The sequence below is a fragment of the Ambystoma mexicanum genome, chromosome 9, assembly GCF_040938575.1.
Source record: "Ambystoma mexicanum isolate Mex_15411 chromosome 9, UKY_AmexF1_1, whole genome shotgun sequence".
Classification (NCBI taxonomy): Eukaryota; Metazoa; Chordata; class Amphibia; order Caudata; family Ambystomatidae; genus Ambystoma; species Ambystoma mexicanum.
In genome coordinates, this window is record NC_090931.1 from 1,395,790,948 (window position 1) to 1,395,804,285 (window position 13,338).

General features: G+C 44.3%; 1 protein-coding gene across 1 annotated transcript; it reads right to left on the reverse strand.

Moving 5' to 3' along the window:
• Positions 1-817: 817 nt before the first annotated feature.
• LOC138489149 (uncharacterized) lies at positions 818-5,826 on the reverse strand. Its single transcript, XM_069616804.1, has 2 exons — positions 5,772-5,826; positions 818-5,598 (listed from the first exon to the last, which is right to left on the reverse strand). The coding sequence occupies exon 2, from the start codon at positions 4,331-4,333 to the stop codon at positions 2,738-2,740; it is 1,596 nt and encodes a 531-aa protein (XP_069472905.1). The 5' UTR covers positions 4,334-5,598; positions 5,772-5,826; the 3' UTR covers positions 818-2,737.
• Between the last annotated feature and the right edge of the window lie 7,512 nt (positions 5,827-13,338).

The following is a 13,338-nucleotide window of genomic DNA, read 5'->3' on the forward strand; positions in this document are numbered from 1 at the left end:
TCCTGCAGATCGGTAAAAATGACAGTAAACGTAGCAGTACACTTGTACTGCCATTTTCCTCCACAATTTCTCAGGCTGAGTTGTGGAGCAGGACAAACTTTACATGTCTGCCTGCTGTTCTCAATCCACCTGACAAATGTCTCTGCATTACCTCCAGTGCCGGAATGTTATTTTCATGCTAGCGATAATGCAATGGTTTCTGATGGAAACTAGTTGAAATGACTGATAGGGTTCAATTGTAAATTCCTCCTGCAATCGTTAATTGTGGGAAGCATTTACACTTTTCCACAAACATAGTGGAAAGTAAAATGTAAAGGCGATTTCGCCTTCGTTTTGCTCTTCACTTTTCCACTATATAGTTGAAATATTAAACATTGCTTGTAGGGGAACTTTTGAACTTAAAGGATAGTTCCGGGAATTTTTTTTTATTGTCCCTAGGGGTCGGCCATGTGTTTGTAAGCATAAATCGGTAGATCGTAGAAAACTTTCCTATGGACCTTACCCGACTTTTCGCCCATTAAAGCACTCGAAATCAGCCGCCATTTTGTGATAATCCTATCACTTGCCGCATCGCCCTGGCTCACCTGCCTTTGCGGCACTAAATCAAATCCCCTGCCCCTGAAACAGACTTCATCAAAACATTCATATTCCCCGCCTCTCCCCGTGACGTTACTGTGCTGCGTAGGCAAACGCGCCCAGGCGTCTTCTACGCGACTCCACACAGACCCCGGAAATCAACACAGATCAGCTCACAAAACAGCGCGCCACAATTCGGAATATGAAACTGTACTTTGAAATCAAACCGCAAGATTGTAAATGTGGTAAAGTACATTTATTTGACATCAAATGTTTATAGAATATTCAGCGTTTTGCATTTTTATTTGCTCTCGATCCAAATTAGTGCGTCTTGAGGCAAGCAATGTCCGTGTGCAGTACACCGGGTCTTAGAGCATCTCACAATACAGCGTCACAATTCGGAATGTGAAACCGTGGTTTAAAAGCAAACGGCAAGATTGTACATTTGGCAAAGTACATTTATTGGACATCAAATGTTTATAGAATATTCAGCGATTTGCATTTTTATTTGCTCTCGATCCAAATTAGTGCGTCTTGAGGGAAGCAATGTCCGTGTGAAGTACACCGGGTGTTGGTTTACGATAACAATAAGCTCTTCGGTCGCACTGATAATCGCATGGCTGTTCCAACAACGAGGCACTAGGCCACCACAACGGTAGGCATGTTGCATCTAACCGTTAGTACCGCGTAAGGGCATACTTGTACTTGGCGATCGTCCCATAAAATGGTCAGGGTGGTAACGTTGTTCACGCGGAGAAGCAACTGGCGGCTGTAGAAGCCGTCCACCGGTGTCTGGTACTCGTGACACAGACAGTAGTGAACGACGTACCTAAAAACATAAAAAATGAAATTAGTTTCACCATCGGATCCTTATTAAAATGATTCATTTCATAGTTATGACAGCGCTACTGGGTGTACACAAGTGTTTAAAGGCGTGGCGAGGCAGGGAGTGGGGGGGAGGGGAGTACAAGGTAAGTAGCATAAAATAATAAATAAATAGGGCCAGCTGGTGGCAAGTGCAAGGTAAGTGCAGAACAAGTGCTGGGAAGGGGGGGGGCTGTACGATACTGAGACAGTCCCCCAGTGCAGGGGTTTGACAGGGAGGCAGTGCAGGTGGAGAGTGGAAGGGCCCAGGACCGAGGTCGCAGACAGTGGACCAGTTGTAGCAGGGGAGAGGGAGAGAGAAAGCAGAAGCAAAGTCGAAGGTTTTGAGGTGCTTCCGTAAACGGAGATGGTTCTCAAGAAAGGGTAGAAAACAATATGCCACATAGAACGAACAAGTACAACTGAACCCGTCTATAAAGCCACTGTATAGTAATTAAATTGCGGTATAAACTCATCAAAAGTTACTTACATTATATTTGCATTTTCCATTTTCTCTCTGTGTAGGGCAGAACCGAAAAACCACTCCTTCTATGCCGAGGTTACTTATTCTAATGAACGTGGCTCATCGTTTCGTTTCTGAAATTTTATTCATTATCTTTTCTTAGTCTTTCGGGATGGTCCCGGCCTGTCAAGGTCAAATCACAATAGAGCCTTATACTGGGTCGTGGGCCGTTCCGCCACCCGAGCAAAACATCAAAGCAGCTGACCTTCACTGTGAGCGAGCAGACATTTCTAGTTTGCTAGCTACAGTTAGTGTAAGGGCATCTTGTCTGCGTGCCTTTTTTTTTTTTTTACTGTCCCTATGGGTCGGCAATGTGTTTGTAATACGGAAACATTCTATAATTTTTGTAAAAATGATTTATATTACTGTTTGGTTAATTTAATGCGCAAATCAACAAGGTTCGAGAGACACATTGCATGTACACTGAGCAATGACTTTTATTTACACCTAATACATAGCTACACATAATTTAATGCGCAAATCAACAAGGTTCGAGAGACACATTGCATGTACACTGAGCAATGACTTTTATTTACACCTAATACATAGCTACACATATGCAATGGGCCTGCAACATGAGGAGACTTGAGAGCAAAGTCACAGGTGACACACGGGTGGTTCGCACTACTGCACGGTGAAGGGAGGGGCGAGGGTGGAGAGACACATTGCATGTACACTGAGCAATGACTTTTATTTACACCTAATACATAGCTACACGTATGCAATGGGCCTGCAACATGAGGAGATTCGAGAGAACAGACAATCAAATTACAATCATTTAAACCGTGATGTGTATTTCTCAATGAGCTCTGCTTTAGGTGGACATGGAACAGAGGCAATGTTGGGTGGCAATGCAGTTGTCCCCTGCATAGGTTCGTTCAACACTCCATGTATGTGCCTATCGAGGACATCTACGATAAGTCTCTCAATAAACTCATATTGCATATCCTCAAACACTGGTTTGATCACCCATTGTTTACTTCTTTTAGTGAAGGCCTTATTGTAGCGAAGCTTCCCTAAAGTTCCGGTCGTCCTACTTTGTTGACGGCCAACATTGTGGTTATGTGCCAAGACCGCTAGAAGAGTCCGATTGATCATGCCTTCCATGCCAAAATGCAACCTTTTGGGCCTGTACTTTAGGCACATATTGTGGAACACCTCCAAATCTCCTGTGTGGCAGAATTCCGTGAGTCCCCTCAAATCTCTTGTTATAGCTTTATCAAATACAATCTTTTCAATGGCCTTGTGAGTGGGTGATGAAGGAATCAACCACTTCTTCTTCCGTGCCTCCTCTGTGGACAAATGGCCATGTTCACATTTGTGGAAATGTTCATTGGTCGACCATCGATGTACGTTGCTGCAGTGCAACATTACTGACCGCCATTTTTCCAGTAGAATTTCCAACGACCCTTCGCATGTTTTTGAACTCCACCAAAGATGGTTGCTGATTGACTTGGACCACTGCGAAATACCTTGCGTATTTTTTTTTTTTCCTGCAGCCGACAATTTCTTATTGATTGTTTTTGCAAGATGCCATACGTCAAATTGGTGATTTATATTTTTGTACTCTTCTCTCATTGTCTTGGCAATTGAAACGTGTCTGTCCGTGGCTATCAGGTCGATCACCATTCCCCGCGATTGTAGTTCTTGCAATGATGCTACAAAGCCAACTTTCTCCATGGCCACTGAGGATGTACTTTGTGACACCTGCACGACCACCGAACTCACAATTTTCTTACTTTCCATGTCCTGAAAGTGGTAGGTGCAGTACTTGGCTGAAAATCCTGGGCTGTCGCACTGTCCATCACCGGCTAGCCTGAAGCGTTTGCCCGCGAATGTACTTTCCATTGACATTTTTTCCATTCTCCATGCTTCGCTGATGGCTGGAAATAGATAATCGGTTTGGTATTTGTAGAACTGAGTTTTCGCAATGAAATGGATTCCCACAAACTGAAAGAAATACTGTAACTTTTTAAAACTTGAACCACTAAAAAGTGCGGCCGCTGCACAAAGTAGATTGCCTGCTGGCAGTTGCCCCAGCATGGGTTGTGCAGACCATGAGAACGGATGATATTGTGTACAGGTGGCATGTATTTTAAGGTTAGTGCCTCGAATTGCACGAGTCACATTAATCAATGGCTCCCCACATACTTCTCCACCAACCCAATGCCCACATTTCATCATCATAATAATATCCATCAAACAGCTATCGAATACAATGAATTTGGCCTCCTTCCTTATACTGTCACTCTGCATCCCAGCTGGTTCGGCCTGTAACGTTGAGGACATGTCACTCACATGAAAGGTACAATCTCTGATATCGTCTTCCGCTATGCTGAGTGATATTGATGGTGTTTCATTGTCGTCCATTTCACTCTCTTCTGCAACAACTGTTCCTTGGCCGGAAATGGGAGAAAAAAACAATGTTTTCAAATTTCTCGCCCTCTTATTTTTTGCGGGTGTGGATTCTGTGAATTGATCTCCGACTGCATCCAAACTACCAGGAGGACATTCACTATCAATGGCTGGTGGTGGTATAGCTCCGTTGTCAATCAATTCATATTCTTCCCATTGGCACGATGCATCTCCAGTCTGAAGTCCCTGCCAAAAGGTTTGACAAGCAACATCTCTCGTTCGCTTCACTGTCTGTGTAGATCGAGTTCTTACACCCACTCGCAACTAGAGGACAGAATAGAAAAGGGATGTTCAGTTTAAACACAACTTACAGTATTGAACTATTGACAGTGAAAGACAACATAATATAGTGAACAGGACACTAACCTTCTTTTGCTTTCTTTTCTTTGAAACTTTCTTGCCTCGAACTTCAACATCTGGACGCTGTTGCTCCGACTCGTGTGTGCAGGTCTCCACTTCCTCTCGCGCTGCAACTACTATATTTTCATGATAAGCACATCCATCACTCACTGATGCTCCATCGACTCCCTGAAACATAGAACTTTCATTAGTATGTATAATAATATTGAAAACACAAAATGTACTTGGGGACCAATACCCATACGTACATCTCAATAGCAAAACACCAATGAACGCATTGTGTAGAACATTCAAACGACAATAGTTCACGCATTGTTGATCTAGTTAGATGGAACTGTCAAGATCCATACCTCGGGCTCCGCATAGACTTCCATTGATGATATTATTGAAGATGACGCTTCAGCAACTCCCTGAAACACAGTAATTGCATTAGTATGGTTTTCTATTTTGTTAAAAAGAACATAAACTTTGTGCAGGCGTCAACGGCTCATCTAAATAGTCCTGCACAATCTTTGATGAGTTGTCTAAAATAAAGAATGGATATCTAAATATGATTCGATTTGCTCCATCGTTGGAAGTGTCACCACCCAGAGATCTGCATCAACTACTAGGGGTGATGTTCTTGTAGAAGAAGCTCCGTCAGCTCCCTGAAACATAGTACTTGCGTTAATAAAGAAGGAAGTATAGCGGATGTAATCACGTCATATGATCTCGCTTGATCGAACTGTCAGTATCCATACCTCGAAATGCATAAGAACATCAAGGGACGCTGTAACTGCGGTGCACACTTCTGCAAGCTGTTGCGCCGACCCGTAACTGCATGCTCCCCCTTCTTCTTGGACTAATGCTCCATCGACTCCCTGAAACATAGGACTTTCATTAGTAATGAACACAATATTGAAAAAAGAAGACACATAGGAGGGCGACGACAGAAGGACATGGCTAAAAACGAAAGAAACATTGTGTGTAACAATCACGCTACAAGAATGCAAGATCTGATGATCTCCATCGATGGAACTGTCCGGAAACGTACCTCGAGCATCTGAGTGACATCTACGGTTGTCGTCAATGCGTTGGACTCCTCAGCATCTCCCTGAAAGGCAGTACTTGCATTATTTTGGATAACAATAATTATAACTGAAAACAAAGACTAGAGGACGAGTACTGTGGTGTACCATTAGGTAAAATAATTACACGATAAATTAAAACTATTGATTTACATGCCTAAAACAAGTCAGTGGCAGAATAGCTAAGTAAGATTACCCGATAGGCGCTTGAAGTGGCTGATGACTGCAATAACGACACGGATGGAGAATCTTCCGCCTTCATATTGAGTGGAGACATAAATGGGGAAATTATGGTTAGCTAATGCTACACACACTACCGCAAGGCCGAGAGCTAAATCCGTAAACTTGACTCACCAGTGGAGGGATGTGGACGAATAGAGTGGGGATAGCGGTTGAGAGCAATTTTCGCCTCGCTCGCGGTGTTTTCTTCTTTATTAGCAATGATGTGGAGTACATGTCTGGGCTAAAGTGCCTGCTGCAGATGCGGTATCGATCACCCCTCTTGTCTGCAAAGACTTCTAGGACTCTACTTTCTAGCTCAGACGGTGGATATCCGCAATATCGGACCCATTCTCTTATCTGATCTATTGTCTTAGGGAAAACATGCATTATAGTACCTTCAGATTTATTATGGGTCTTCGAAGGGCAACCGCCAATGGAACAGGCAGGCATTGTGGAAAGTTCTGAAAAGTAAAGATCAACAATTCTCTATGAATACCAATGTGTTAAAAAATTAAATGACACATGATAAGTATTTCAATAACTTTAAAAAAATAGAAAAATATAATTTGACTAAACTCAGAACATGTGACTAGTTCCTTGCATGTACTGTCGTGAACGAAAAGAAAACATGGATGCAATTTGATGACTACTAGCAAATAGATATAAATTAAAAAATTGGACGCAAAATGATTATGGTACATGGCCTTACCTTGACGAACAAACAGTTAGATGCAGGGATCAGAGTAGTTTCTTGTCGTAGAACAGGGAGCAGTTCACAGGTTGAACACTGACGAGTTTGCTCAAAGTGGTCACGGAAGTTCACAGAGACGAAGAGCAGATAACCAGCACCTTCACGGGTTGACTAGCAAAGCGCAAAGAAGTTCTCATTAGAAATATGAAGTGGGTTATAAAGAATTCGAAACAGGGGTGTGTTTTTGAATGAATGACGTGTATTGCAGGGGGGCGTCCAGCGCGAGGGGGGATGCTTGGCAGGAGACACGGGGTCTGGAGGTAGACATGGGAACAACAGCCCATGCTCTATAGACCACTTTGAAGTGTACATGGTCTTTGGCACCTCTTGGCCTTTATCGCTCCCTGACAGCTCCACTTGCCAGCGCAAGTACCCCGGTGCGAACTGCCTTTGATAGGGCGGGGGGTGGATTGGGGCGGTGGTCGTGCAGACAAGACACAGGAAGACTCGTGAATGCAGACACACTTATGTGGATTGCAGGGGGGCGTCCAGCGCGAGGGGGGATGCTTGGCAGGAGACACGGGGTCTGGAGGTAGACATGGGAACAACAGCCCATGCTCTATAGACCACTTTGAAGTGTACATGGTCTTTGGCACCTCTTGGCCTTTATCGCTCCCTGACAGCTCCACTTGCCGGCAGCACAAGTACCCCGGTGCGAACAGCCTTTGATAGGGCGGGGGGGTGGATTGGGGCGGTGGTCGTGCAGACAAGACACAGGAAGACTCGTGAATGCAGACACACTTATGTGGATTGCAGGGGGGCGTCCAGCGCGAGGGGGGATGCTTGGCAGGAGACACGGGGTCTGGAGGTAGACATGGGAACAACAGCCCATGCTCTATAGACCACTTTGAAGTGTACATGGTCTTTGGCACCTCTTGGCCTTTATCGCTCCCTGACAGCTCCACTTGCCAGCGCAAGTACCCCGGTGCGAACTGCCTTTGATAGGGCGGGGGGTGGATTGGGGCGGTGGTCGTGCAGACAACACCCGTTTGCCGCAGGGCCTCACCAAGGAGAGGCCATCTAACTGAATGTAAGAGGATGGCTGCAGGATCTACTACATGGAAGGCAGGGGGGTGAGTTTATAAATACCTCACCCTCCCAGGAGAATATATGGGGGTCATCTCTGTACCCGGTGCCCAAAAAGAGGATTTATTATGATCAACCATATTTATTATTTACCTATAACCATGTTTTGTATCAATAAAATCGAACGGCTTTTTATTGCCAACGCTTCATGCCAACCCACAAAATAATATATGTATGACTGCTGCATATATGGGTTCAACGGTTATGTGGATTGAAGGTGGGCGGCCAGCGTGAGGGAGGATGCTGGCCGGAGACATGTGGTGTGACAAGGCAACGGAAGGCCATTCAACAGAGACACACTATATTCATTTAAAAAATCAAAACAACCATTGTTAAAATATATGTTGGGCTTTATTTTAGATTTTAATTAAAATAAACATAAATAATAAAAATTACACATTGTAAATTTGAGGTTGCAAGACATCGAGGGAAAACCCGCGGTATTGTCCACTGTCACTGGGGAAATGTTGTCTAATGGCAAGTACCGCACAGGCAGGTATTACTCTCCGAACGCGGTATCCGAGCCTCCCGTGAAGCCACCAAGTGAAGCAACGATAGGCCACCAGCCTGTACCACCTGTGAAAAAGAAAGATGCAAACTGTATTAAACTGACAAAACTTTCTTATCAATGTCGATTCAGGTAAAACATGTCATTTTGCTTAGAAAAAAAATATATCTAGAAAATGCACAATATGGAACCAATTTACATGCGTTCGAATGATATGTAGATGTACTTTTATATGTGGGAGACGACCATGAAATAGTAGTGGCATCACTGACATCACAAACAGAGTATACTTACTCGTTACTCGGATTACGCGGACGAACAGTGCCGCGAAGTTCGTGCATAAGCACCATCATCATCCTCAACACGGTCCGTGAGAGGCAGGCTTCCCTGAACTCTGGCAGCTCGGTGATGCATTGCGGACTTTGCTCGCCTTCCTGCAGACTTTGCTCGCTTTCAGAAATGTAGGCCAAGCACCCGGAATTTTCACGGCAGCAGCAGTTCTCCTCCTCAGTGGGCATTAACTCGCACCGATTGCACGTGCACCAGGTGGAGACGCCGTCCATGCGACATGGTCCAGGCTCTTCATCCGTTGACAGGTCCTCCCAACTGCCGTCCGAATCCCCATCGTTTCCGCGTGCTTCCCTTTCCAGTAGTTCCTCCTCGGTGTACTCGGGCTCGTACATGTAGGGCATTATTGTAGCCATTGTGTGGTAAACAGAGTAAAATAATTTACCGAGATGGTACAGGTGTTTACACGGGCTACAAGCGACGAAGGTAGCTGACCAGAGCACTGAAACGAGTCACAGAATACTCAAAGTAACACAGAGAGAGGAATGGAATCGAAAATCTGCTGCTGTGTGTTGTGAAACGGTCTGTTTATACTTATTGGGGAAAGAGGCGTCCTGCCATTTCCATAGCAACACGTCAATAGCTGAGGCGCAGCGATTGTTGACACGAGACGTGCTTGAAATGGGCAGTACGCGTCTGCTGATGTCTGTTTCAGGGGCGGGGGATTTGATTTAGTGCCGCAAAGGCAGGTGAGCCAGGTCGATGGGGCGAAATGATAGGATTATCACAAAATGGAGGCTGATTTCGAGTGCGATAATGGGCAAAAAGTCGGGTAAGGTCCATAGGAAAGTTTTCTACGATCTACCGATTTATGCTTACAAACACATGGCCGACCCCTAGGGACAATAAAAAAAAATTCCCGGAACTATCCTTTAAGTGCAAACAGACGTGGTGCTATCCAAGCAATTTAGGTTTCAAGTTAAAATGACCCCTTTCAAAGTATTGCAGCTAAGTCCACCAGTCTGGTTGTGCACGGCATTGACCCCCTGGGCGGAGAATGTGACCCAACGACTTGCGATCTGTAACACAATCTATGGACGCAGGTGTAAGTTTGGTAATGGGTGGCAGCCCATGCAAGCATGTTGTCTTGATCACGGAACAATTCGTTTCCCAACAGGACAGAGTTTTGGGGCAAATGCAAAGGTGCACTCGTCACCTTTCTTCTGTTGCATGAGAGTGGCCACTATGCCGTACGCGCTGGCATCGACCTTGATGGAAGTTGTCGATAAGGGATCAAATGGCGGGAGACACTGGGTTCGAGCAATCTCACGTAAAACGATGCAAGCACATCTTCACCCAACTAGAATTCTTGTCCTTTCCTTAACAAGCATTGCAGTTGTCCTGCCTTATCAGAGACATAATGCTCCAAAAACCCACAAACGACGTCAGCTGGCCTTTGTTCCCTGGGTGTGGAGAACTCAAGATGAAATCCACTAGTTCCGTTTTGGTCTTAATGCCACTGTCGGAGAGGTTGTAGCCCAGATACTCCATATTGGTTTGCAGCAGTTGACTTTTTATCCAGCCTTGGTCTAGCCCGTGCTTTCTACAGCATGGTATGTCAATCGTTGGAATGCTTGGGCCGCCAATGACAGTCTGAAAGGCATAATGTGTACCTGTAGACAACGAACTATGTGATAAATGACTTTGAGCGATTTGGATGAACAATGCAATCTAATTTGATTTAAGGCTTTTTGCATGTCAACTTTTATGAAGAACACAACTTTATTGAACATCAACCCCGGCTATGATACTAAATAGGAATTGAATATTTGTCTCTAATAAGCTCCCTCTCTAAAGTGTGCAAGTCTACACACAACCTCAACTTATCTGATGCCAGGGACGTCATTTAGGGGTCACCAGAGGTGGCAACTGCGACCTCCGAGGTCTCCCTTGCGACCTCTAGAAAAACAACTTTTTTAAAAAAAATATATTTTTTTTTAATGCAAGCCCCAGGGCTGTTTGCAGCACCATGTGGCTCTTTACTTCTGGAGTGGCTGGCTTTGTTGTTTAAGCCCCTTAAAAAAAGAAGAAAAATAAGAACAGGAGTGCCACAAGTCTAACACTTTCAGCACTTACCCTAAATAAGAAAGAATAGGAATACCAAATAATGTGTCTTTCTGGAATTCTACACAATAATGGCTAGACTCATTAAAGGTTTATTTTGGGCACACTTCAAGGTGTGAGTCACTGATTTAGTCTGTTCTTAAATGCCTCAACTCAGCCTTTCATCCTTCTGAGGTCGATAAATGAGTACCAACACAGGTTGGGTGATATTGGGTGTATATTTTTTCTATATAAAGCGCTTAAGCGTAAGTGCTATATAATAACACATCATTATCATTTGATCATGGACGTCTGCTAGCATTTACAGTAATTTGATAACATGGGCCTATACACACTGATCTTAGATACATATGGCGATCCATTCTTGTATGAAATGTACATCACATTATAGTGATATCGTAACCATATTTTTTGTAGCATACAATGCTATGTGATGCCACTTCCTGTTTTGTCAACTGGTGAAAGGTCGTGTTCCATCGCTTCCCACGACATCACTTCCTGTGATGTCATCAGGGGGTCAAGGGTCATGTGATGTCACTTCTGCTACCCCTGGCATTTTGGTGAAATGATGTCCCTGTCTGATGCATGTTTCTTTGTTAGCACAATGAGACTGACTCTGTAGCCTCAGCAGGAATGATAGTCCGTTCTCGCCCAAATTCTTTGAGCAATTCTTTAGGAGCATGTTGGCATTGTCAGAAACTGGCCAAACCTTGTGCTGAATTGGTATGGCCCATTGCATAGGGGTATCTGATACATGGACCCCTTTGTGCAATTTGTTTCTGTGCCAAAGCCTTCATCATACCTTCTTTATGCAATCTGTTCCGTGCTGAAGACTTCATCGTGAACCAAGGAGAAGTGGAAGGACCTGTTGTTCCTGGCATTGATCAAATCTGATTTTTACACTTCTTTGATCTTGGGCGCCTGAAATGTTGACACCTTTTTATGCTACAAGCACTCTGTCCCGTGCCAACCTGTTTTTTTAAAGTGATGCTACTCGAGTGGCACCCAGTATTTCCGGTACAACGTCCTTTCATGGCAGGATGTTTTTTCGCGGGGATTTTTACCGAGATTTTTTGGGGGGGGGGGGGGATTAGACAAATATATATATGGGGTGTGTGTGTTCGAGAATAGTAAAAAAATTAAAGGGGAAGGGGGTGTGGGGGGAAATCCCCCAAAAATAAAACCAATACAATTCAAGGAGTTTTTTTCGTAAAATAATCTGCGGTGAAGACCCCCGCGAAAAAACATCCCGCGATGAAATGACTTGGAACTGTATTTCCACCGTCATGTCACCATACGTACAAGATGTTCTATTTCTTGGCCTTCAGCTTCTCACTGCCCAGCATCCATTTACATTGCTCTCCTGGAATAACAGTGTAATCTGAACTTGATAGGTGTGTTGTTCATTGCTGCATCACAATGTGGTTTGTTATATTCTTTATGCCGTCTCTCGTTTGTATATGAAGCACCAGACTAACTTGTTCTCCATACACCACTTATAACTGTCTCCTCATGTTGCTCCTAAATGCTCTGGTCGTGTGGCCATTTTTAGTGTCTACTGTCCACGTTTTCTTTTACGAAGCCCAAAGAACTACTGCTGAGAAAACAAAATCTTGCCATCATATTTTTGATATGTTGCTTATCCTGCTTGCTATTGCGAGGGTTGTATGTGCATTTCACATATGTAATTGAGATCACTGTTAGTCCTGGGTCAGACACTTTCTCCATGCCATGTTGCTGTCTGTTCAACCACACAAGCACCCATCAATGCGTCCTCTAATGGTGGCTCTTTCATTTGCAGCAGTTGTTCTTTTCTTTTTACAAAAATATAGGGTAGAATTGGTCCTTCATCCAGTCGAGGGTCTTTGTGGGCCAGTGTAGAGGCTCTGCCCATTATGACACTCCAGTTATTTGCATATGTTCACGCACTGCACACACCCATTTAAAAGAAACAGGGAGATTATGGAGGACAGTGTGCAGAAAAGGTCTTACCTGGGTGTTGTGCTGCAGTGAGATGAGGGAGCCAAATCTAAACTGCATGTGGAATGGAATGGTACAGATGTGTCCTGCCGTGGGGGGTGGGGGTCAGATAAGAGCATATGCCCCGGTCTCCTGTTGCTGGTGTGAGCCTTAAAGGAGCCCATGCATGCAGCCATCATAAAACATGCTGATAGCGAAAGAGAGAAATAGGGAAGGATGTTTCTGCAAAAATGCTGCCAGGTCAACGTCACGGGGAAAGAGAAAATGCTAGGCCACATGTTAAAATAGGGAGAGCCACCTAAGGCTGTGAGGAGAAAATGGGTGAACATTGAGCAGATGAAAGGAATGCAGTGGGACGGTGCCCCTTCGGTATACAAATAGAAGGAATAATATGTTGGATAGTACAAAAATGTAATGTGTAGCCTAGGGAAAGAAGTTGTACAAAACATAAGACTGCACTATACAATGGCCATACCTCAATTGTTTTTACAGAACTTTCTTAACATTATGGCTAGTTCTCATAACACAACTACAAACCAATCCAAAGGTTCCTGAGTCCATTGACGTCTTGTGT